This window comes from Condylura cristata, unplaced genomic scaffold, assembly GCF_000260355.1.
Source record: "Condylura cristata isolate star-nosed mole 26May11 unplaced genomic scaffold, ConCri1.0 scaffold00008, whole genome shotgun sequence".
Lineage (NCBI taxonomy): Eukaryota > Metazoa > Chordata > Mammalia > Eulipotyphla > Talpidae > Condylura > Condylura cristata.
Genome location: NW_004567109.1, coordinates 18243615 through 18267857, shown reverse-complemented (window position 1 = coordinate 18267857; position 24243 = coordinate 18243615). Strand labels below are relative to the sequence as shown.

At 38.2% G+C, this 24243-nt stretch overlaps 1 protein-coding gene across 1 annotated transcript in view; it reads right to left on the bottom strand.

Annotated features, from left to right (window-relative positions):
* AGO4 (argonaute RISC catalytic component 4) overlaps positions 1–24237 on the bottom strand; it is a 32478-nt gene extending 8241 nt beyond the window's left edge. The window contains exons 1-15 of the mRNA XM_004678788.2: positions 24227–24237; positions 18313–18478; positions 13872–13992; positions 12512–12693; positions 12191–12327; positions 11971–12105; positions 11226–11313; positions 8654–8801; positions 8288–8407; positions 8029–8157; positions 7645–7778; positions 6386–6570; positions 4830–4989; positions 2294–2609; positions 2015–2149 (exon numbers count right to left, since the gene is read on the bottom strand). Of these exons, the coding sequence (XP_004678845.1) occupies positions 2015–2149; positions 2294–2609; positions 4830–4989; positions 6386–6570; positions 7645–7778; positions 8029–8157; positions 8288–8407; positions 8654–8801; positions 11226–11313; positions 11971–12105; positions 12191–12327; positions 12512–12693; positions 13872–13976 (1974 nt within the window). The 5' untranslated portion in view covers positions 13977–13992; positions 18313–18478; positions 24227–24237. The remainder of the gene's footprint in view (positions 1–2014; positions 2150–2293; positions 2610–4829; positions 4990–6385; positions 6571–7644; positions 7779–8028; positions 8158–8287; positions 8408–8653; positions 8802–11225; positions 11314–11970; positions 12106–12190; positions 12328–12511; positions 12694–13871; positions 13993–18312; positions 18479–24226) is intronic.
* Positions 24238–24243: the final 6 nt, after the last annotated feature.

Sequence of the window (24243 nt, the reverse complement as noted above, 5' to 3'; positions counted from 1 at the left end):
GGAGAGGAGTCTGAGAAAATTCATACCTACTAGATTTTTTTTTCTGGGGGAAAGAGAATGTTGTTTGATTGTTGGCAACAAGGGCACTGTGGAGAGGGTGGGGGAACTGAGGTTTTAAATGCAGTAGGGAGACTCGGATCAAGGAAAAAATTATATATCAGAGGTCTTGCTAAGGTTTGCAGTGGGGGTGGGGAGGAGGGGGAGGGATCAAAACATGGGTGGAGAGAGCATAAGGGACTATGGAGATGGTGCCTGGGTGAACTGGTGGTGAGAATTTTAAGGAGACTACACACAAGATGATAAAGCATACATTGTATAAAAATGAAGAATTATATATATATATGTATATATATATATATATATTAAATAAAATAGTTTGCAACCATGAATTTGTATTGTGGTTCATGATTAAACAAATGATTTTTCCCCTTAGCAATCACTATCAGCAGAAGCAAAGTAAATAGGAAAGTAAACTGATTCAGAGTAGAGGTTGGCAGGAGACATGTATAGAGAACTGAAGATGCTGGTGAGTGTCAGGAGTGAAAGGAGTTAAGGACTGGGACTGTCACCCTGAAAGGTCAGGAGGGACACAGGAGAGCAAAGAGCAAAGCTGTGAGCCAGCTTTGTAGTTCAACAAGATAATCCAGATCCTGAAGCTACTCAGATACCAAGCTGAGAGAGGGATAGAGAGGGGACAATGTAGTTAAGGAGGGGGTGGCAGGAGGTTTTGTTCCCAGAACTCTGGCAAGAGTTGAGAGAATTCATATTTGCAGAATCTGAGTATTACTGAATCAGGGTTTGAGCAATTTAGAAGAGCACTTTAAATCTGAGCTGTCCGGTAGACCTGGGGCCCAAGGAGAAAGCCTTAGTTCTTAATGATTCAGTCAACAAAAAGAAACAGCAAAGCCTTGGATTAAAGACTATAACTTAGGGTATACTAGAAAATAATGGGAGTGACCCACAAGATTAGGTAATAGAAAGAACTGGTCTCCCTAGGGATGGATCAGGGAGGGCCTGGAAAAGATGAAAGTCATATCATAAAAAATCTCACAGAAGTGAAGTCAACCAACATTATGTACCTGCAGTTTACCTAGTTTACATGTATGTGTCAGACCATAGCTAGATAGGTTACACAAAATGCCTCTGACCAAGGGTTGGGAGGTGTAACCCAAATTAACATTCATTTGTTGATTTAAGCCACACAACAACCCTGTGAGATAGGTATTGTTCTTATTACATTTTACTCTTGAGATAATACTATGGCTTAGAGAAGTTAAGTAACTTGCCCATCCATGATTAGTAGTGTGATATCATGGGCATCCAAAGTTTATACCCTAAGAATTGTAAGACTGTCCAAAGTTTCTACAGTACACATAAATTACATCGATGCAAAATTATCTGGAAGAGAAATTCCTCTTTATACCCTCAAACCATGACTCAGGCACGGATAGCAGAAAGTAGTAAATGACCATAAGCCTAAGCAGATAAACCTACCCTTTGGGGGCTCCCTGTATCACATGTATTAGGCATCTCCTCCACCAACTCTAGAAACCAGCAAGTCTGTCCCAGGGAACTATTCAGTCTTGACTCCTTTCATTCAAAATCCATTATTCAGGCTCAGCTGTAATTTGTATATTTACTACGTTACTACTAGGCATTTTTCCTTTTAATAATAAAAGGATTGGCCCTCCCTCATGGCACAACGGGTCAAAGCACAGTTGCAGCCACTTCGGTGCAAGTTTGATCTCCAGCCCCAGAGGTGACCCACACAGCACAGCAGACTTATGACCTGCCCAGTGCTCCCCTTAGCAGTGCACCTCATTGATCTGCCTGTTCTGCTCCCCACTTTGTCTTTGGTGAATCCTCTCACTGCCCCTGCATCTCTGGCTTGCACCCCAGTTCTATAAGCATAAATAAATAAATATTTAAAAAATATAATAAAAGGATTGTATGTATACTCTTTCAAAAGCACATTTGCTTGTGTCAGATAATGAAGCTGATCCTATGTTCTTACCCTTTCTGTTTTATCTGCACAGAAGAGTCGTGTGTGGTGTCTTTTCTGTACCACAATATAAGTTATTCCTGGCCGGTAATCTTCTTCCAAGCTAATACATGCCTTCCGAATTGCTATTAGTTCTGGCCAAGCTACCTGGGAGGTAGAAAGAAAATGATATTTAATTGAGAACTCACCTGGTGTCCTTCAGATAAGATTGATCCAGGGTGTTAGATAGGAGGAAGTTCCTTCATGAACACCCAGAAGACTCAAAGGGCAACTGTAGGATGATGAAAGTACCTGTTTCATTTGTCCTTCGGACACCCCTCCACGGTAGTAGATGATCCTAGTGGGTTTGAAGCGTGTGGATTTGTAGAACTGGATAAGCAGCTCTCGAACCATGTTAGTGAGGTCCTGGATTACCTCCTGACTATAGAGGAGCTCCTGGGAGACCTCCTGGCGAGAGGTCTGCACCCGGACGGTGGCACAGTACCTGCTAGGGTGGCCGTCCATGCTGCCTACCACAGCAGCGATGGAAGGCTTCTTGCCGTCCCCGGCTGGGGGGTGTGTGACATCCGCCCCCAGGAAGATGACAGGCTGCTGGAACACCGAGGGCCTGCATAGATTTAAGGAGACATCACCATTGAGACATAGATGAAAATGTTTGGGTTTAACAAGATCATCAGATATAATCGCAGATTGATAAGTGAGAATAAAGACCTGTGCCACTGGGCAAGAATGCGAAGGTCCCGAGAGTGTCTGTGCCACCCCCTACAATGAATCTAAATTAGTTGATGTCAAGATGATTCTTCTGTCTAGTAGAAATGAAAAAAAAATTTAACAAAATCTGTAGATATAAAGGGAAAACTTTCCCAAAACAAACTCTCTCAGGATTCTTCGTTTCCTGTAACGAACACGGAATTGCAGAATATACCTGGGACTAGAACTAAATCCCCAATTATTTTTAAGGTGTGAGATTAAAGGGTAATAATCAATAATCTAGTCTATCTCCTTTCCTATTTTATTCTTATCTGGTATATTTATCACTTATAACCACATATTTCATTTACTGAACACACACACACACACACACACACACACAAAACTAGAATGTAAATTCCAAAAGGACAGAAAATGCTGTTTTGTTTTGTCTTATATCCCTAGCACCTAGAACACCACCTGCTACACAGCTGGAACTCACTAAATAAATATTTGTTGAAAGAATGAATCAATTTATTTGGCATTGACTTATATAAAGAATTAAGGGGAACTGTCATGCATGCTTCTCTAGTAAATTCTTAAAAGTTAGAATACAGGTCTCAGTTTTGATTCTTACAGTGAATCTATAAGGGATTCCCAATCTGAAAATCTCATATTATAGGTACTAAAGAAGAGGTGCCTACCTGACAGCAGAAACTGTCTTGTGTTTCTCTAGATACATCATCATATAATATGAAACCGGCACAGAGCAGTGTAACAGTGACCATGCACATGCAACCTACCCACAAAATACCAGCTTCCACATATTATATACCAGCTGTTGGGCTAAGCACTTTACATATATGGACTCAGTCCTCATAATAATTTTGAGGATGGTATAATTGTTATCTCAAATTTCCAGAGTCATAACAGAATAAGGAACTTGTTGAAGATCACATAGCTAGGAAGTGGTAAAGCTGGAGTCTAAGCCCCGGAAGTCTGACACCAAAGTATGTATTCTAAGCCATTTGGCTATTTTATTTTGGAGCAAAATTAAATGATTTGAGACTTTAGATTCACTTCCTTTATGGCCTGTATCTCTCATCTGTCAATGTTGCTGGAAGGATTTATTTGCCTAGAACTTTCACTCAAGGACAAAAATGAGAATTGTGATGATTGTGTAAGAGTAAGGTATGCAACTTCACTATTGTTTAGAGTATGGCAATAATTAAATACCATAGCTCTAAACTTAACTTTCAAATGCCTTTCACATGAAAAGATTTTAAATTGATAAATCAGACATAATCTCAATAGATAATGAAAATACTAAAGACCCAATATAAAAAATAGACAAAGGAACGAATAGGCCATAACAAAAGATGATGTACAAATAGTCAACTAAGCATATAAAAAAATGATCAACACGATTAGCCACTAGGGAAATCAAATGAAAACTATAATGAGCTACTAGTAATCTTTAGCCAAAATGGCTAAAAATAAAAGAACTGATACTACCAAGTGTTAGTGAGAATATTGAAAATGTAAATTGGGACAACAACTTTGGAAATCTATTTGACAGTATCTATCAATGCTTAATATATGAATCCTCTGTAACTGGGCAAATGTTTTCCTGGACACACCAAAGAAAGAGTACTTAAGTCTCTCCAAAATGTAGAAGAATTGAATAATGACTGTATAAGAATATCCATCAGTGGTAGACTAAGTTAAAACATTTTGGTATACTTATATAAAGAATATACAACAACAAAAGTAAAATAATACTTAATGCAACAATATGAATAAACCTCAAAGACATTAATACTGAACAAAAGAAGACAGGCATAAATACTACTCACTGTATGGTTCCATTTATATGAAATTCAAAACCAGGCAAAACTATCTAGACTAAAAAAGATGAAAATGGTGGTTACCTTTGGTGGTTATCTACTGTCAGGGGCCACAGGAAGCCTAATGAGGTGCTGGAAATGGTTTATATCTTAATATGGGTGATGATTATATGAGAATGCACATATATAAGAAAAATTTGAGATGCAAATTTGAGCTTTATAGGCATTACCATACATTATGTTAAGTTAGGTGTCAATAAAAAAAGTGGGGGAAAAGTTCAAAATCTTACCTTTGATGAGGTACAAGTACATTGTTAATTCCTCCAAGCTTTGCATTTATCTTCAGGCAAAGGTTAGAAAGTGTTTGAGGTGAGGTTTTCACCACATTTTTCACCTGGACACACTGTGTGGCCATACCCAGGAGGGTATCCCCAACACGTTTCACCTCCGCTACAAAAATAGGATAGTGAAATTTTAAAATTTTAAGTATTTCATTTAATTTATTTCTAATTATTAACTTTATTGAGGTAGCATTGGTTTCCACACTGTTTTAGAAGTATAGGTTCAAACCTCTTTAATTGTATGTAAGTTCATTAATTTTAATGTGTTTAAATAGCCTAGTTACTAAGTGGAGGGAAAAACTGCACATTAATATTTATAAAGCACCTTCTTTAGAGTCTACAACCTGCTAGAGGCTTTTCACATCTGATCCTTTCACCTGCTACACCCCCAGGTGATTTTTTTTCTCCAGTTTGATAGTCTGATAGATGGCCCCACCCCAGGGGGTCTCAGAGCCAGTTCATTGCCTTCCTTCTTTCTGCTGCCACTCAGTTCCTTGAGGTTTCCTTTCTCACAGGACTGGTCTAGCACAGGAACCAATCTCCCAGTTTCTCTGTCTCATTCTACTAGCCTGCCCTTTTAATTTTAAAAGATTTTCCTTCAGAAAAAAACAAAGTAACTATAATAAAGTAAAAATCAAAATCATCAGGTAACTATGAACCAGAGACACTCTGTAGGGGAGAATGAGGGGAAGGACCAGATTAGGGGTGGGAAGAGCACAGTGACTACGTGATGGTTCACAGGTGACTTGGTGGTGGGAATTTCATGGGGAAACCAAACAATACAAAAATGAAGGATGATGTAATCAATACATTTTAAAAATTTTAAAAAAAAGTTTTTTTGCTCATGTTTCCCCCCACTCCCTGAAACACTAGAGATAAACAGAAGTTAACAAAAGCAGCAAGCAGAGGGTTGAAGACATCTGACAAAGTTCAAAAGGCTGATCAGAACGATGCATCAATTTTTTTAATAGATATAAACTAAACCCTCTTTTCCTGAAAGTGGTGGGCTCCCTACTCTTTCTTATTCGGATTCCTCAATACTTTTCATCAAATATCACAACTCTCCCGTCTTTCGGGACTATGGTGAGCTAGAATGCATGTGCCAGCCCTCACTCCCACTGCATTTCCTGGCCCAATTCCTGCAGACCCCCACCTCATACCTCCCAATGCCCTTCCAAGCTGGGTTGAAAAGAGCCATGTAGCTGGTTATGTCCAAACAATTACAAGATAGCAAAAGCCCTTCAGAGCTCTGTCTTCTCTCTGCCATGGGACCAGCAACATTCCAGATAGTGACTGTTTTGGCAGGCTGCATCCGAGCGAAAATGATCAGATGACACCAGCAGACCATGGTCTAACCTTAGTGAACACAGCATAATAAAGCCTTTGCTGCTCTGAGCCACTCAAGAATTTGGGGTTGTCTGTGACTACAGCATAACACGGTTTCTCCCAACTGATACACCTATTACTTGAACTCATCCCTCATTTAACATTAAAAGGGTCCATACCATATACTGGTGTCTTCCCAGGCAAGATAACCACTATCAGCTGTAGGCCTACATAGGTCATTTTCAGGTGCTTAAACATGGGCTCCACGCTGTCTGCTCCCTGTGCATACTTGCAGAAGCATGGCTGACCTTGGATGGGCATCCCTGCATCCTTAGAAATTTTACGGAGCTGGTCAGTGAAACTCCTGTTAAAATAGAACCAGTGGCACAGTGCTTTCATTTCAAAGTACACTTTGCCTGCATTTCCCTTTAAGATATTTTCATTAAAAATCCTGTAAATTCTTAGCTAAAATTTGAAGCAAATAAATAAACCATCTTTAACTTGTTGCCAAGAATAGACCAGCAATCACATGACTACAATTATAAGAAGAATCTGTGTTATTAAGTTATCAGGTTATTATTTTTAATTTTTAAATAATTGTACCTCAGCTGGGCTGCAAGAACTAGAATGTCACTATTCCCACCCAAAGATTTAAGACAACAAAATACAGTGCTGTTGGAAATTCTGCACTGAAGAAAAAAAGCAAAGTCAAAATTTCAAGTAGTGTATATTTTGGTAATCCTGGTACAAGAATATTTAGGGCCATTTGTTTTCAATTGAGAACATGGAAACAAGCTGTCACAAAATCAATGTACTTAGGATTATATTCTAACTACTAACAGACCTGATTTAGTCACACTGTCAAAAGAAATAGTCACTTAGGAAAAGCAAAATTCATTGTGAGGATTTACATTTTAGATTTAAGAAGTTACTTAATCTTTTGAAATAACTCATGTGCTTGCCAATATTTTAAAGCATTCCTTCCTTTTGTATTAGTTCCCTTTCTTTGCTTTAATTTTTCTGCTTTTCCTACTAAATTCTTTCTCTCTACATCATCTGTAAGATATGAATCACTGACCTGCTGTGGTAATCCTACAGTCAAATAAGCTCACTAGTAATTAACAGAATGGTGAAAATGAACTAGTTTTTATCTTAGCTGAAGAGATACAATTAATACCAAAGAAAGTTTCACTGAGACCTTAAGAACTCGCCGAACAGCTTCTTGTTAGTCACAAATTTTTTACTCTAAATGCAAGGAAGCTGAATCAGATTCTTAAAGTAATTCCATTTACTGTAACACAAGGTCTTTTTCCTATAGCCAGATGGGGGCACTGTTGGAATCAGAGACTAGTGCCGTGCTAACGGCACATTCACATAAAGATGGCATTTTTCATATCTGGAAGGGATATTACTAAGCTGAAAATATGAAGATACTCACTTTAGTAAATCTTCCCTACATTGTTTCTGAGGCGCAAAACAAGCAACTGCCCAGACTTTAATTTCAATGCCAGCATAAAACTGCTTTCCTCGCATGTCCCAGACACCCTGGTTGGGTGTGGCTACTGTTTTATTCTTTAAAAAAAAAAACAAAAACAAAAAAGAAACAAAAGAGAAAAGACATTACAATCTAAGGCCATATTAAAGTTGGTGAGGGGATAAGCAACACTCTATTTGATATTAGCCAAAGGACAAAGAGCAATTTGGACAAAACTACAGATAAATTCAGTCTGTTGCAGTGGAAAAACACTGGGATATTCTCTTTTTGACTAGTTGCTCAAAGAAGCTTCTGAAAAAAAAAAAAACAAACAAACAAAAACCTTACCCGGCCTCCGTACTGCAGCATTGGTGCTGGGAGCACTCTGCCTGTGAGCTCTGTCATTTCATTGTGGACAACGATGCCAAACTCTTTAAGGTAGGGATCAGGTCCACCCACCATGCTGTTACTCTTCACCTAAAGAACAGGAAAGCCTGCATATATAAAAACCAAAGAGTAACTGTGTCCCATCAGGTGGCTTTATTGTTTTGGCTTTTTTTTTTTTCTTCTTAAAGCTAGTTTATCTTCCAGACCATGCCTTACTGACCAGTCTACTGATTTCCTCCTGCCTGTCCGGTGCAGATCTTGCTGTGGCTTTGATCATGGTGGAAGTCTGATTGTCTGTGAGCTTCTTGATACATCGCTGTCCTGCCACGATATTACAGACCTACAGAGGCAAAGAGAAATTAGCCTGTGCAATGGGCTTCTAGACCTTAAGCCTCTGCCAAATGGTATCTTCCAGCTAAAAAAAAAAAAAAACAAAGAAAGAAAATGCAACAAGTGAAGTTATCTGTCCAAAATATTTTAGAAAATGATACTTAGTTCTAGCACTAGCTTTAAAAGTTACTTTTTGAGGAAAAATTCACATTCAAGAGATTGGCAGACTGGCAAAAGAAAATTTAGCTTAACTCACCTCAAGTGGCAAGTATGTATGCTTTTGTTCTTGTCCCACTTGGAGACAGGGAAGATGGGGGTATTTCAGTTGCAGACTGTACTTTTGCTTAAAATATTGAGCTACTGTACATTCCATAGCTTGACCATTTTCTAGCTGTAAAGGAAATCTAAAGGAGAGAATGTCATTTTAGAACTGTCTTTGGTTCCTTTTTTTAAACAAACAAAGCTGACATTTTCTTTGATCAGTCACTTAAAAATGTTCATCTTTATATGAACATTTATCTTGTTATTTTATATTTAATCAGAACAGTGATTTGATTGGATTCTGCAAATTTGCTGAAGACAGGAACAGAAAAAATTTCAATTAAAATGCTGAAAGAAGTAAAAACAAGAAGGAGCTGCAGAACCAGAAAATCCGCAGGTCTGTTGAGCTAAGGATAGGGAGGGAGCACAGTGGACTACAGTACTGGACTGTAGCTGCTCTGGTGGTGGGAAGCTGTGGTTAAAGCTGCCAAGAGGATAACAGCACAGGGAGATGCCCATTGAACAGCCAAAAATGCCAACAACAATGTGAAACAATGTTACCTGAACTAAAGAGAAAAAAAAAAAAAGAGCTACAGATACAAATGTACCTCTTGCTGGCTTATTACAAATAATGAAACTCAACTAAGGATCCAGGGTAAATAAAGCACAGAGGAGATTTATTTCTGTGAGAAAATGTTTTGTAAAATGAGTATAACTGCACTCCCTGGTGGTGCAGCAGGTTAAAGCACAGCACTAAGAAGCTAAAGCCACTTCAGCATGAGTTCGATCCCCACTACAGAGGTGACCCACATGGCGCAGTGACCTCTCCTGGCCCGCCCGCTGCTCCCCTCAGCAGTGTATTTCAACAAGCTGCCTGTTCTGCTCCCCACTCTGTCTCTGGTGAAGCCTCTCACCGCCCCTGTGACTCTGGCCTGTACCCCAGTTCTGTATGCATAAATAAATAAATCTTAAAAAAAAAAAAGATTTGAAATAAAAAAAAAAGAGTATAACTGTCATTGGGGCCACATTTTCAGATCCTCACACCAGGACAAATACATGTGAATTTGGAGGGAGTAAGATTTCCAAATACACGAAATTGAGATTGCACCAGGATATTTCTTATAAACTGGGAAGTTTGACTTAAGCGATTCCCTTATTTGGCTCTTTGAAGGAACAAATTATCTCAACTACTAGGCACAACAGTAACTTTAATCTTGCTTTCTTAACTGCTATAGCCCCGCAAAGTAACAATGCAATGCATATCACTAATTTTCATGCAAAGATTATATAGGTCTATAAGTATAATTATTCTTATTTGAAAGATTTATTTTATTTATTCATGCATACAAGAACTGGGGGTGTAAGTCTGAGGTGCAAGGGGGGAAGTGAAGAGATTCACTTATGACAGAGTAGGGAGCAAAACAGGAGTATCTATTGAAATACACTGCTGTGGGGAGCAGGGGCCATGGCAGGAGAGGTCTGCTGTACCACATGCATCAGCTTTCTGGCTGGGGATTGAACTCATGCTGCAGTGGCTGGCCATAGCTTGACAATGCTAAATCTTTAACTCCTGCACCTCCAGAAAGGCCCAATATTCTTATGGGTCATGTAAAATAAATAATGGAGGAGACAACATTCTTTAAAAATGCTATAATTCAATAGTTTTTGGTAATATTTTTCACTCTAGAGAATGAAGTCAATGGTATAATATGAAGAATACATTTATCACTCTTAAAAATCCATATAATGGGTACATGAGTTCATACTGAAGAATTTACTCAAACCAGACTGAGGTAATATACTAAATTTATCTAGAGGCCATCAAAAAGCTTCAGCTATCAAGCACAAAGTCCTCTAGGTGATTGTGATATATAATAAAGTTTGAAAAATCTTCTGAGTAACCAAAAGGAAAGCTGATATATTTAAGTTTACAATCTACTCAAAAAAGCCAATATTCAAGCCAGACATGAGTTTAATGATCTTAGTTACAGGAATTAAACTTACCTATATGATCATCTAAAAAGCACTTTTGTATATACTTTCTCATGAGACAGTTCACAGTGGAAAAGAAGTTGGGTGATTAGAAAGTGAGTTTGCGGAAGTTGAAAATTAGTGTTGTGCTGGAGGCAAGCCATACTCACAGCTGCAATAAGCACCAGCTGGCTACAAAAAGATCTGTAGCTGTGTAGAAAGATCTACACAACTCATAAAGCAATAGTTATCTTCCCATGACAGTGTTCTATTACTTATAGGCCTCAATAGACCCCTTGAGCTATGCATTGAGAATTACAAGTATATAATAAATGATACCTGTAATGTCCCTGAATTATTAAATAAAAGCTGACCTGTTTGGCATACTCTAAGAGGTGAAATTAATTAAAGCCAGAGAATACATTTTATAAATATCTCTATCAAAAATATTAAATTATTTTAAAGTTTGGTGCTTAAAAGTAAAGATCTCAGCAATTTTGAAAATCACAATATGGAATATCAATTTTGCAAATGATTACAGCTGCTGTTTCTGCTATCAAAATGTACTGGTATTATTTTAGATATGGCGAACATACGTTTGGTGACTGGCTGGCCGTCTAGTCACATTACAAACTCGATATTTTCGTTTCATCTGTCCACAATGAGTCACCTCAACTTTAAGACCTTAAGGTTAAAAAAAAAGTCAAACCATCAGTATTACTTGAACACATAATGGCAAAAACAGATGTGAAAGTTGTCTTTAGAAAATTATTTACATTATATAGGACAAAAGGACAGAGTCATACTTCCAAGGACAGAGTAATACTCCCAAAATAGGCAAAGTAGGAAAAACTAGAACTCAGACAACTTAAGATGTACAAACTACTTTAACTTATTAATTCATTCAAAAGTATCGATTAGGCATCAATTATGTTTGGGTGCTCCCAGGTCTGGAAACCTCCCTAAAGAAGCTTATATTCTAAAAAGAAAAGTTAGTTAATAACAAATTAAGAAAACAAATCCCAAAAGAATAATAAATGGACTTTTATTATTTTATTAAGATGGAGTTTTTAAGTGGGTAAGGATAACAGTTACTGAATGCCTAACATGTTTCAGGCTAAAATTTTGTAAGTTGAATCTTCACAACTCTGCAAGATACGTATCATTACCTTTGCCTTCGAGAGGCATAAAGTAAGACTCACAATGGCAATGTAACTTGCCCAAGTTCCTATTGACCAAGCCGGGGACGATGGAAGCCCAGGTGTGGTTCTTGTGCTTCTTGAACTATGCTGAGTTGCCTCTCTGAAGCTAATGCATGGAATAAGTGATGCAAATACCTACCTCTGATTTCTTTGGTAAATTTGACACGCTGGGAGTCTGTTAGAGGTTTGGTCTGTTCATTGATGTTCTGAATGTCTAAAACTTCACACATGAATTCAATGATAGGCTGAGCCCGGTAGAAAGCAGTTGCAGATACTGACAGATGAAGAGAAAGGATACTTAGCTTAGCTTCAGGGAACAAAAAAACCAAAAGAGTAAAGGTAAAGGAAGTTTCACTCACCATCAATATTGAGCATCATATTCCACATGGCCGGCCTCACAGACTGATGAAAGCCAAACCAGACCTCCCTGCCTCCTCCCAGCGGGTGGTAGTAACCTTCAGGAGGGGAGAAAAAGGAACGGCCCACTGGGGTGTACCTGAAGAAATGAGAGTTTACATGTTCCACCATGAAAACTTGAAAGACTTTCATTTCACTTTCAACTTTGTAAATAAAAGCCAAGTTTGAACTCTAAATCATACAGAAACCTCTCAGTGTCTCCAGTGTCACCACCCAAGAGAAGTTTGATATTTGTGGGAAAGAACCCAAGCTAAAGTACAAACCTCATGGAGGGAAGGTGTCTTGTGATAACATCAAGTGCTTGGACTGAGTCATCTGGGACTTCATTCAAGTGCCCGGTCAAAGCTTCTAACAGCAACTGAAGACTCACAACTGACACCCACTGCACAGATACTTTAAAGGTTTGGTCTTTACCTTCACCTGGAAGGGTCACTTCCATATCAACCTAAGGGGGAAAAAGTGTAATTTACTTACAAAGGGAAAGGGAAACTCCTAGGAATATTTAATATATGCATAAGGATATTTATTTTAACACTTTTGTCATTGTAAAACACTGGGAAAAACCTAAGGATCTATCAGCAGGGGGTAAGGAGTAGTTTAATGAGGAATATTATGCAATACTTTAGAAACAAGAGTGATGCTACAACATGGATCAACCTTGAAAACATTATGCTAAGTGAAGTAATCCAGCAGAAAACAACATATCTTGTAGGATTCCATTTATATTAGGTATCTCAAATAGTCAAATTCATAGCACAAAGGAGAATTTTAGTTATAGGGACTAAGGGAGGGAGAAATGGGTCATTGTTTAATAGATACAAATTTCAGTTTGAGATGGTAAAAAAAATTCTAGAGCTAGATAGTAGTCAGAATTACAAAACAATGTAATTACACTTAATGCCCTTGAATTATACACTTAAAAATGGTAGTAATTTTATGTTATGTATACTTTACAATACAAATAATTTGATTTTAAAATTTTAAGGTAGATTGAAATGCAGAGAAATGGAAAGATCTCCTAGACATATTGGTAAATGGGGGAAAAATCATAAAACAACATGCAAGCAAATGAGAACATACATTAACATGTGTATAAACAGTTAATGCACATTAAAATATCTGAAAGGATAAACAGCAAATTATCAAAGTAGTTTGTTCCCCCTGAAAAGGGAAATGAAATTCAGGGTGCAAGTGGGTGGAGGAGCAGGGGCCCACAGCACTTCTAGAAAGCCTCAATAAGTGTGTATTTACATATTACTTTTCTAATTTTAAAAATAATTTTTCAAAAGTTACCTGTTATTATTTTTATAAGTAGATTTTAGATAATTTTCTATAATTTATAAAACCTTCAGAGTTCCGATTCAAGCAGCATTATAAAAACATGAGAAATATGGAATATATGTAAAGAGGACATAAACCACCAACATTTTAATGCTCCTCTCATTTTCAATTATCAATGAACTAAAGGACAAGAGAACACGGATAAAGTAACAAGTCTATCACCACTCTGAGAAAAAAACTCTAAGCGCTGAACTAGTACTAGGAAAGGAAACATTTTTTGCTGTATGTTTCTACTACTAAGTGGCCTGGGTCTAGCAAATACTTCTTGCTACTAGCACTTACCCTGTCCCGTCCAATTGGCAGTGGATGTGCTGTGTACATATTTCTTTTGCCATCATAGCCAGGCTGCCGGTCACCAAATATTTGCATCTTGAAGTGACGCACCATTGTGTCTACCACCTCCCTTAACAGTAATTGAGACAATGGAGGTTAGCTTAGAGAAGCAGTGACCAGTCAGCAGCACCACACCCTACTCATCTAACTGTGGCTCACAGAGCCTTGGGAAAAAAAAAAAGAGTTAAAGTAACAATTGACTGGAGCAATTAAAAAATAGTTAACTAAAGTGAACAAATGCAGACATGAGATAACAAATGGGAAGAGCATAACATTTATGGCAACCTCTTAAATCTCTGCTTTCCAAAATCCTCTCCTGTGATAAAACACCTTACAAGAGTAAGATATCTTGAGTGTCTACACTGGCATGGCCATTCATGATTAACAATGATAAATCTGTTACCAAATAAAGATCATTATTGAACACTCATTTGGAAAAGAGAATGGGCAGAAGTTCAGAAATCTGAGAATCAATATAGCTACAATGCTTTGCATTGAAGGGATAAGTGAACACCTTAGCCTAGTGCTGGCTATTTATTATTCTGCATACTGTCTTATTATATTCCAAAGTGTTCCCAAGCAGTGCAGAAAGGGAATGTTGTCAAATATCCTCATTCCATAATGATTGCCAGTGTAGGTCATTTCTTTATAGAATGAAGCCTTTCCTGCCATCATTTGTAATGTTATTTAGTGTTCTTTCCAGGTCACACTGAATATAGGCCCTAAAATAAATGCAGTTCCAGGGACTGGATAGTAAGATGGAGATATGTGAATGTGTGAGATTTTAGAATGCTAAAGTTGATGAACAGTCAGGTGCTATGTCTTACCAACATATGTGAGCCCCATGTGTGGGAACTGGATCTTAAAAAACAAAATATATCACAACCAGCTAAGGTAGTAGTATTACTACAAATGAAATGTGTGGGAAAGACACATGCTTATAAACCAAATCATACAAATGAAAAAAAATTGAGGAGAAATGTCATTATTATTTCCAATTTTAAAAAGCTAACTTAAGAGGGGCCTTCCTGGTAGCCTAGGAGTTAAGTCTCAGTGCTACAACCTGATTGGTTCTGAGTTTGACCCCCGGCCAGGGAAGTGATCCATGTGGCACAGCAGATCTTTCCTATAAACCACTGCTCCCCTCAGCAGTGTATTTCAGTAGATCTGCCTGTTCAGCTCCCCACTCTGTCTCTGGTGAATCCTCTCAGCCCCCACCCTCTGCACCTCTGGCCTTTTCTTCAGTTCTTACATGCATAAATAAATAAGTAAATCTTTAAAAATAAAATAAAATTATGACCAACAAGTGTTTTTTGGTGGAGATATTTTTACTTCTGTGCTAATTTAATTCACAACAACTTTTCCAGACAAGTAGGGTTATGACTATTGTTCTCAAAGAGAAAAAAATAGAAATTCAGAATGGGCAGTGACCAGTCCCAGGTCACTCAGTCATCCCGTGACTGAGTTATATGACCCTAGACTAGTTATTTCAGCTCTCACATTTGAAAACTTATGATAGTCATAATGCCTAAAACAAAAGGTGTGGTATTAAGTGAATACATATACCTAAGATATTTGTAAGGATGCTTGTCACATACTACGTCTGCTTACTCTGGTGTGTTCCTGGGTATCACTCTCTTCTGAATGATCAATATTTTCCTCTCTACTGCATACAGCAGGTCTTCAAAGAAACATCTTTTGCTCAATATCATTTCCTTATAAAGTTGATGAGGGGAAAAAATCAGTTCCTAACCAGGTTCACTGTGTGTGTGGAATTTGCACATTCTCCCCACAACTACATGGGTTTTCTCGTGGTACTCTGGCCTCCTGCCCCCTCTCAGAGCTATGCATCTTAGGTTAACTGTCCCAGTCTGAGTGAGTGTGGGTATGTGGGAGTGTGTCCTATGAAGAAAGTGCATCAGGTGCCCACCTGTGCCTGAGTTGCTAAGATGGCTTTGGTCATCTACTACCCTGAACAGGGGTAAGTATGTTGGAAAATAAGTGAATGAGTGAATATAGATTATTGTTTAATAACAGTAGTATTTGGGGTCTTGATTTAGGAGTCTGGTGATTTTTTTTTATGTGTGTGGGTGTGACCAGAAATATGTCATAAGAACTTTAAACCTTGTTTATATCAACTAGTCTGTGGTAAAATTGGTTCTATTATATGTTGTTCTGTTTGAAGGTACAGTTTATGAGACTCTATGATGTTAAATGAGGATATATGGTATGATTTAGTTTTTCCCATGTCAAAAAAAAGTAAACTTTCTTGATTCCACTTCCTTTTCATCTGAACATCCACTCTTTAGTTCCCCTTTGCATTGAAGAAGTTATTTCTGATTGTTCTCCTATCTCAAACTTTCTCAAATAAGGCTTTCCCTCCACCAAAGCTGCTTTTATCAAGGGTTCCAGTGAGCTCTCCATATAGTGATGCTCATTGAACATTAGATGCTCATTCTCCCAACTCCACACATCTTCCCTTGCCTCCTCAATCTCTCCTGGTTTTCTCCTATCCCAATGGCCTCACTATGTCACTCTTAGTAATGATACTCGCCAATTTCCCCAATTTTAAAATACTGGAGCACCTCGGCACCCAGTCTCAGAGTCTTATTTTTTCTAACCACACTCACTTCCTACATATTTCATCCAGTCTCATAGCTTTACTCCAAAAATGGTGGGGACCAAATATTTATCTCCATTCTGGACCTCTCCCCTAAGTCCAACCTCATATATTCATATTCTTGCTCACCATCTCCACTGGAATGTCTCAGCCCTAACATATCAAAAATGTGTCTGTTGTGACTACCCCGATAGCTTATCCCAAAGTTTCCCCAATCAGTAAAAGGCAACTTCATTTTTCCACTTGCTCAGGACAAAACCCCTAGAGTCAGTCATGATTCATTTCCCTTTCTCATACCCATGTTCAATCCATCAGCAATACTTGTTGGAAATATCTTTAAGATATTTGTATATCTGATCACTTAGTATGATTATTACTTTTACTACCTAAGTCTAAGTCACCTTCATTTTTCACCTAAATCATTATATCTGACTCCTACTTGATTTCCATGCTTTCATCCTTACCTGCTAGAGTTCACTTTTAACACAGCAAACAGAGAGATTCAATAAAAATCATATCAGATGTCACATCAAAGTGCACCTAATCAGAGGCAAGGCTAAAGTCCTATGACTGCTCTAAGACTCTACATGACAGGCCCACTGGAGTTTCTCCAACCTTAGCTCCTATCATTTCCTCCCCTCAACCACTCCAGCAATATAGACCTAACTGCTACTGCATGCACATGCCATGCAAGCTGCTGCTTCTGCCTTGGATTCTAGTCAGGGCAGAGAGTGGGGGTGAGTGTATATGTGTGTGTAGTCAGTAGCTCACACCCACTTCCCCCATTTCCTATCCTCCATCCCTGTTTTATATTTCTTCATTGCATTTATTACCTAACAAATAACATGTATTATTTGCTTATTTATTTTTGGTCTTCCCCCATTATAGTCCAAGCACCTCAAGGATAGGAACTTTTGCTCTTTATTCATGCCCTATTTCTAGGGCACAGAATAATACAGGATACATAGTAAACACCCATTAAAATAAAATGTTGAATGGCATGTTAGCCAGTGCCATCAATTCTAGTACTAATGAGCTGTTATACAGTAACCAAAAGATTATGGACTTGTATGAAATAGTATCAGGAAGCCAAATAAATGACCTATAAGGAAGAAAAAAAAACAAAACAGCATAAACTCAAGCATTTGATAACAAAATCATATTTAGAAAAGCAAGGCCCTTACCATGTATAGACTGCTTGACTATCACAATGAGTAAAGACAGAAAAGGAAAGTGGGTGTGTTCAGCACACTGTAAGAATATCTGCTCCAAGAACATGTCTTCACAGTTGATAAATTCCTGCCAGCCAGATGATGCTTAAATCATCTAATTGTCTTAGATAATGCTTGAAATAAGCAGAGCTTCTTGCTGAACTTCCTTTTTTAATATATCAGGATGATTCTTCTCTTTACAGTTCCTCTTCACATGCCCAATCAAAACTTAATAAAATTTTAATTTCTAGATTGTTCTATTATCCATAGACAATAAGATCTTACCTATGCTCATAAACTTCTGCTACCCTTGGTCAATGAAAGAGTGACCTTTCTCCTGCACTCAATAGTTACTTACTGATTTGCCTTGATGTCGTTATCACTCTGCTAGGCTATACATGACCCTACATGATAATCATGTACGGGACAGCAAACCTGCTATCAAGAAGCTTATCATCTTAGAACAAAATGAAGTCTACATGGGGAAAGAATTTACAAAACAATATGATACATAAGAAAGTATAGGTATTTAAGTATATGTCTACTCATTAATCCTTACCTGTTGACTCGACGAGGTCGTTTTTCCGGTTTAATATCCACGTCATAGTGATACACATCTATTTTAGGAATCTGAACCTGAAAATGATTGGCTAACAGTCGAATTGGTTTTCCAACAGTTCCAAGGCCAGGACGACGAGGTGGCTGAAACAGGCTGGCTGGAGGTCCTGAAGAAATTGAGACATTTGATGAGTCACGTGGTCATGAAGGATGATATTCCTTTCATGACAATGATAAAATTATTGAGATCTTATTACTCACTGAACATAATCTGATATGAAGAGTGTAGGGTATCTTTTGACCTAGTGTTCTCTCGATTTCTAAATATTTTGCCATGTTGCTATTATTTTGATTATGGGAGACATCAAAATCATATTGGCAGTACAATGAACTCCTCTTAGATGTAGGGTACTGTATAAAATCTTTTATGAGCATTAGCAGATCCATAGCTACTCTTGAAAAGCTCTGTAAATGTAGTTCATTTAAAAATAAAAACATCTTTAAACTCCAAGGGGTCATCAACATGCTCAGGTTGCAGATGCCTTGTTTATCTTCCACTTAGTTTGCATTATTATAGCTTACACAGAAAGATGGGATTAAACAGAGGTAGGTTTATCATTTTTCAAGTTTTCAATAAAACTATATAAAAAATACTAGACTTTCTTGTTTATAATATAATTATTTTTAGAATATGGACAGCCTGAAATTTTTTGATAGGAAAGTCTATTTTATTTTGTCAATTAATATTTATTAGTTCAGAAAAAGACAAAGTCCCTGTCGTGAAGGAGTGTACAGTCTACACCAATGGTTCTTAGCTTAAAGGAGATTTTGTCACCCAGGAAACATCTGGCAAACATCTGAAGGTATTCTGGGTTGTTGCAACTTGGGAGGTGCTACTGACATGTAGTGGCTGGGGGCCCCAGGTATAGCTAAACATCCTATAATGCACAGGACAGTCTCCATAATAAAGAATTATCCAGTCCAAAATCTCAATAGGACTGAAGTTGAGACAGAACAGTCATTCCAAGTTATTCCACTGATGGTTCACAAGATATTTCACAAAAAGAAAGAATTGCTAAGCTAAAGAAACTGCATATTCTCTCCCCTTCTTAAAATTCTAATATTCTTTATTATAGTAAATCTTTTAAACAGTCATTTAACAAATGAATCGGTTTAAGTCATCATTGTCCACCAGAACTTTCTCATCTTAAAAAATAAAATCTTGGTGCCCTGTTTTAGTGCAAAGGGTTAAAGCACAGGACGGTGAAGCTATCCACAGCCACTGCAGCACAAGTTTGACCCCTGCCAAGGAGGTGACCCACATGGTACATTAGACCTCGCTCCTCTCACCTGCTGCTGCCCTCAGAAGTGTATTTCAGTGAATCCATCTGTTCTGCTCCTCATTCTGTCTCTGATGAATCCTCTCATTCCCCAAACCTCTGGTCTGTACCCAATCCTTAAATAATAAGGATTATTTACACATAAATAAATAAATCTTTTTTTTAAATCTCTCTTGAAAAAGCCAAATATCTATCAGTATTCATCAGGAAAGGATTTTAAGAACATAGTCTGGGAGATATTTGTCTATAGAAAATCTTTCTCCTTTTTGGTGATAAGGGTAAATGGACATTGGTCTTAAAAAATAAACATCTTTTCTGAAGTGAATAGGTGTTGAATAAAATGAGCTGTGATTACAATGGAAAGTTACAGCTAGTCCTCTTATTGCAATGGCATTTCAATGAGAACAAAGAAAATTCATTGAGAAGAGAAAATTTTGAAGCAAGAAGTTGTTCATGTTCAACATGACTTAGGAAAATAAAAGCAAAGGCTTTATGAAATTTGTGTTGATAAATATTCACATACTAATTCCTTTTTCTTAATTGAAGTAATATTGCATTAGTGTTATATAAATGTATATATACTTATTTACATATATAAATATATATCAGGTGTTCATCAATGAAAATCAACCAATGCATATACTAATTCTTAAATTATTGATGATCTTTTCACATATTTTTGTTGTCCATCTTATACCTCAGTTCTACTCATCCCTCAAAACTGAGGTCAGATGTAATCTCTCTGGAAAGCCTTTCTTAAATCTCCCAGACTGAAGTACATCTATCCCTAAAACCATCTATTTGAGAGCACTTAACACAAGTTGTTAGAAAAAAAATGTTAAATTACTCTGATTCCTCCACTAAACTGTAAAATCTTAGAAGAAATGGACCTCCAGTAACTGTTCTCTCTTCAGGACCTCATTCAAATATCAGCACATTGTAGGAATTCAACAACTTCATTAACATGTTCCCTATACTAATACTCCTTGTAGTAGTTCCAGATAGAAACTTAATGAAAACCCATTCTTAAAATCCAACAACTGACAATACTTTTTAAAAAAGAGTTTTATGGATTTATGCATATAAGATGTGGGTGTAGGCGAGAGGTGCAGGGGGTGAGAGGATTCACCAGAGACTGAGTGAACAGGTAGATTTACTGAAATACACTGCTGAGGGGGGGCAGCGGGGTCTGCTAAACCATATGGGTTAGTTCCCTGGTCGGGTCAAACTTGTCTCGCAGTGGCTGTGGATAGCTTCATAGTGCTGAGACTTAGCCCCTTGCACCACCAGGGAGCCCAACTGACAATACTTTTCACTGAAGCAAAATAATTTATACTAAAAATATTATCAGTAGGTGGAGTTGAGTTCCATCTCTGGTATATAAAGGGATCCACTCTGGGTGTGATAAGACTTTTACAAACAAGGTAAGAGGTAATAAATCATATGTGACAGGCACGCTGAATTAACCCAATTAAATCACATAGATATACCAGTCCCATATATTCCAAGATACACTTAAGCCATCACTGTATCATAAAATTGGAAGAAATTCAGCTTTATGATAGAAATTTGGAAATTTGGACCCAAGGACATATGACTTTGGTTTTAAACCCTGACCAAATCCAGGTATCCTTACCCCCAATCTAGTGTTTTTGTTTCTTTAACCTGACAATCTCATGGTAGCTACTGTAACTCTCCAAAGTACTTGATGCCAATGAAACGGAGAAAGTGAAAAAAAAGGGGGGGGTGAGAATTAAGAAGTAGAGAAAAGAAATAGTGTACGTGTTCTTTTTTCTTGGCAAGAGAGAAAAGTTAGAAAAAGATTTGAAAACTTGGAAAACTATATTCTAAAATTTTCCATTCCATAAGCTGTTTTCTTTGAAGTTAGGACACTATCTGGAACCAAACTACCTGGGCTTCGATCCTGGTTTTACTATTCCCTAACTGCATGATGCTAGACTATATTCTTCTGTGCCTCAGGTTCTTCACCTGTAACACGGGTAAGGAATGACAATAACAACACTGCCATCATTCGCTATTGTGAGGAACCTGTGAGACAATGTATATAAGGGCTTAACATAGATATGTCACAACAATAAGTACTCAGTATCACTCCGTTTTCATAAATGTGCTCAAAGATGCCTGGGCTTTAGACTGTGGGTATCTCCACGATTGGTGACAAAGTCAGAAAATCACATCTTCTGAAAAGGAAACAAGTACAATTCAACCTAGACTGAATGTCAGTCTTCAATGAAGAGGAGGGCATGTAGAAGTCTCTTGACCCAGACAAATCCTCATTTTATCACTCAACTTTGAGATTTTGATGAAGTTAGTTAAGCTCTCTGAACCTCTTCCTTCAACTGTAAAATGGGGATGATATCTGCCTTGCCTACCTCACAGAGGACCAAAAAAAGCTGATAGCTAAAAAAAAAAAAAAAAAAAAAAAGGAAAGCTCTTTCCAAATGGCAAAGTGCTGTAAAAAACAAAAACACAAAACAAAACAAAACAAAAAAAAAGGCCAAATTAATGGTAACTCAATTATATTTCCAAGTTAATGTCAGAAATTGAAACAGGGTGGGTAAGGGCATAACAAAATTAAGAGCACTTCAATGATTGTTTGAGGGAGGCACAAAGCACTAAATAGGTATATTTTGACAAAGAAGTAGGGTTGCTTCTCTGGGTTCTAAAACAGTCTGTATGAAGTATCCCACAGGACTATCAACTCCCTTTGCGCTGATTCTATGCTCAACAAACAGCTTCTTACTAATTACATTTCCAAGATACTCTGGACTCTGCTAGACAGCAGACAGGAAAATATTCGAGGCAACAGACAAGATCTATAAGACATTTTGGCTTATCCAGTATTAGTATCTTTAAAATGTGATTAATGAGAAGTAATATTCCACAAACTAAACAATCCTGGCTGAAAAGAGAAGTTTAAGTTCTCAAAGCCTGCAAAAGCTAACATCTAGCAAAAAAGGGTCCCTGGAATGTTTCAACAGCACCAGGTTCACCTTTTCCAATAAATTCGGCTTGTGCACAACTATAGAGCCTCTTTCAATATCAGCTAATAAATGCAACAATTGCTTCAGTTATTAGTTACTAATGGGGGGAGGGTGGGAGGAGACATTAGTTGAGGATTTAGAATGCATTAGTTGTTATAAAAAGATGTTTCACATACATTATCTCATTTCATTCTCACAACAATCGTGCAGCATATAACTATTATTACCCTCATTTTATAGATGAGGAAATGAAAGTTCAAAGGAATTAAGCAATTTGCTCAAGGTTATACAACTATTAAATTACTAGATTGGATTTGAGCAGAAGTCTGTTACATTCCTAAAGACCTGATCATAAGTTTAGCCCAGGGATATAGCTACAGTAACCCAATGTAATACTCAAACTAAGGTTTATCAAATAATATTACTGTGACAAAACCAAATTATTTTTAAACAGCATATGAAATTTCATTATGAGGGCCTTTTAAAATACTTTATGTAGAAAATTAAGGTGGGGCTTAATCACTCAGCTATGTAAACAAGTTCTAAGTAAACAAACCTGCAAAGTTGCCCAACTCAAACAATAAACTCAGTTTTCCATGCTCTAAGAAAGCGAAATGCTCTACAACGATGTAGATAAGGTTTGATAATAAAGTTAGTTCTATCACACCATTGAGCCCTTAACCCTGTCCCATTTAGTCAATGCAAAAGCAATTTGGGATTCCAGGAGGGAGCTCCAGGCTCCAATCTGCAGAGCATTTCTCACAACCTAGAACAGTTCTTCTGTTTTAGACATAACAGATAACCAGAGTCTACTCATAAAGGGGAGGAATTACACTTTCCAAAGCACTTTCTCCTTCATTTGTTCCTTCAACCACCCATAATAACCCAGTCAGGAGAACTCCAGGCATTGAAGGGTCTAGTGCTGCCTGGTAACTCCTGTCACTGAGGCACTAGCAGAGACCACTCTAGGGCTGTCACACTGACAGGCAGACAGAGGCATAGAGCCGTTCCAGGAGATTTCAAGGCCTTGGAGAAAGGGTGGGAACTTCGCCTCTTGGCCTTTAGGGGTCATGAGAAGTATCTGAGGGAAGTTCTCCTTCCTTACTACGGGCTCTGACCTTCTGCCAGTGCAAAGAAAATTAGGCATAAGGCCCCACTCCAAGAACCGTGGTGGTAGGTGGAGAGTCCTTCCTGGTCAGGTCCAGGCCGGGCCTCTGCAGCGCACCTGGCACAAATCGACCCTTGTGAGGCCCAAACTGGCCTGGCACAACCCTAGTGCTCAGACCCATCTCGCTGAAATTGGCCGCTCTCCCCGCTACTTGGGCTTCCCTTCCTTAGACCTTGAGATCTGGCTTATCAGTCCAGGCTGGGGCGCGGTCCTCAGCCCCGGAGGCCCAGGTCAGCTTCCTCCTCCTTGTGCAATGGGGCACGGGTCTCCTTCCCCAAGGCCTGACCGCCCGAGCCCGGCTACGAGCTAGCGCACGGTGGCGACTGGGAGCGGCGGTCCGGCCCGCACACCCACCACCGGTCCCGGGCCCGACCCCAGCCCCGGCCCCAGCGCGCTCCTCACCGGGTCCCAGCGCCTCC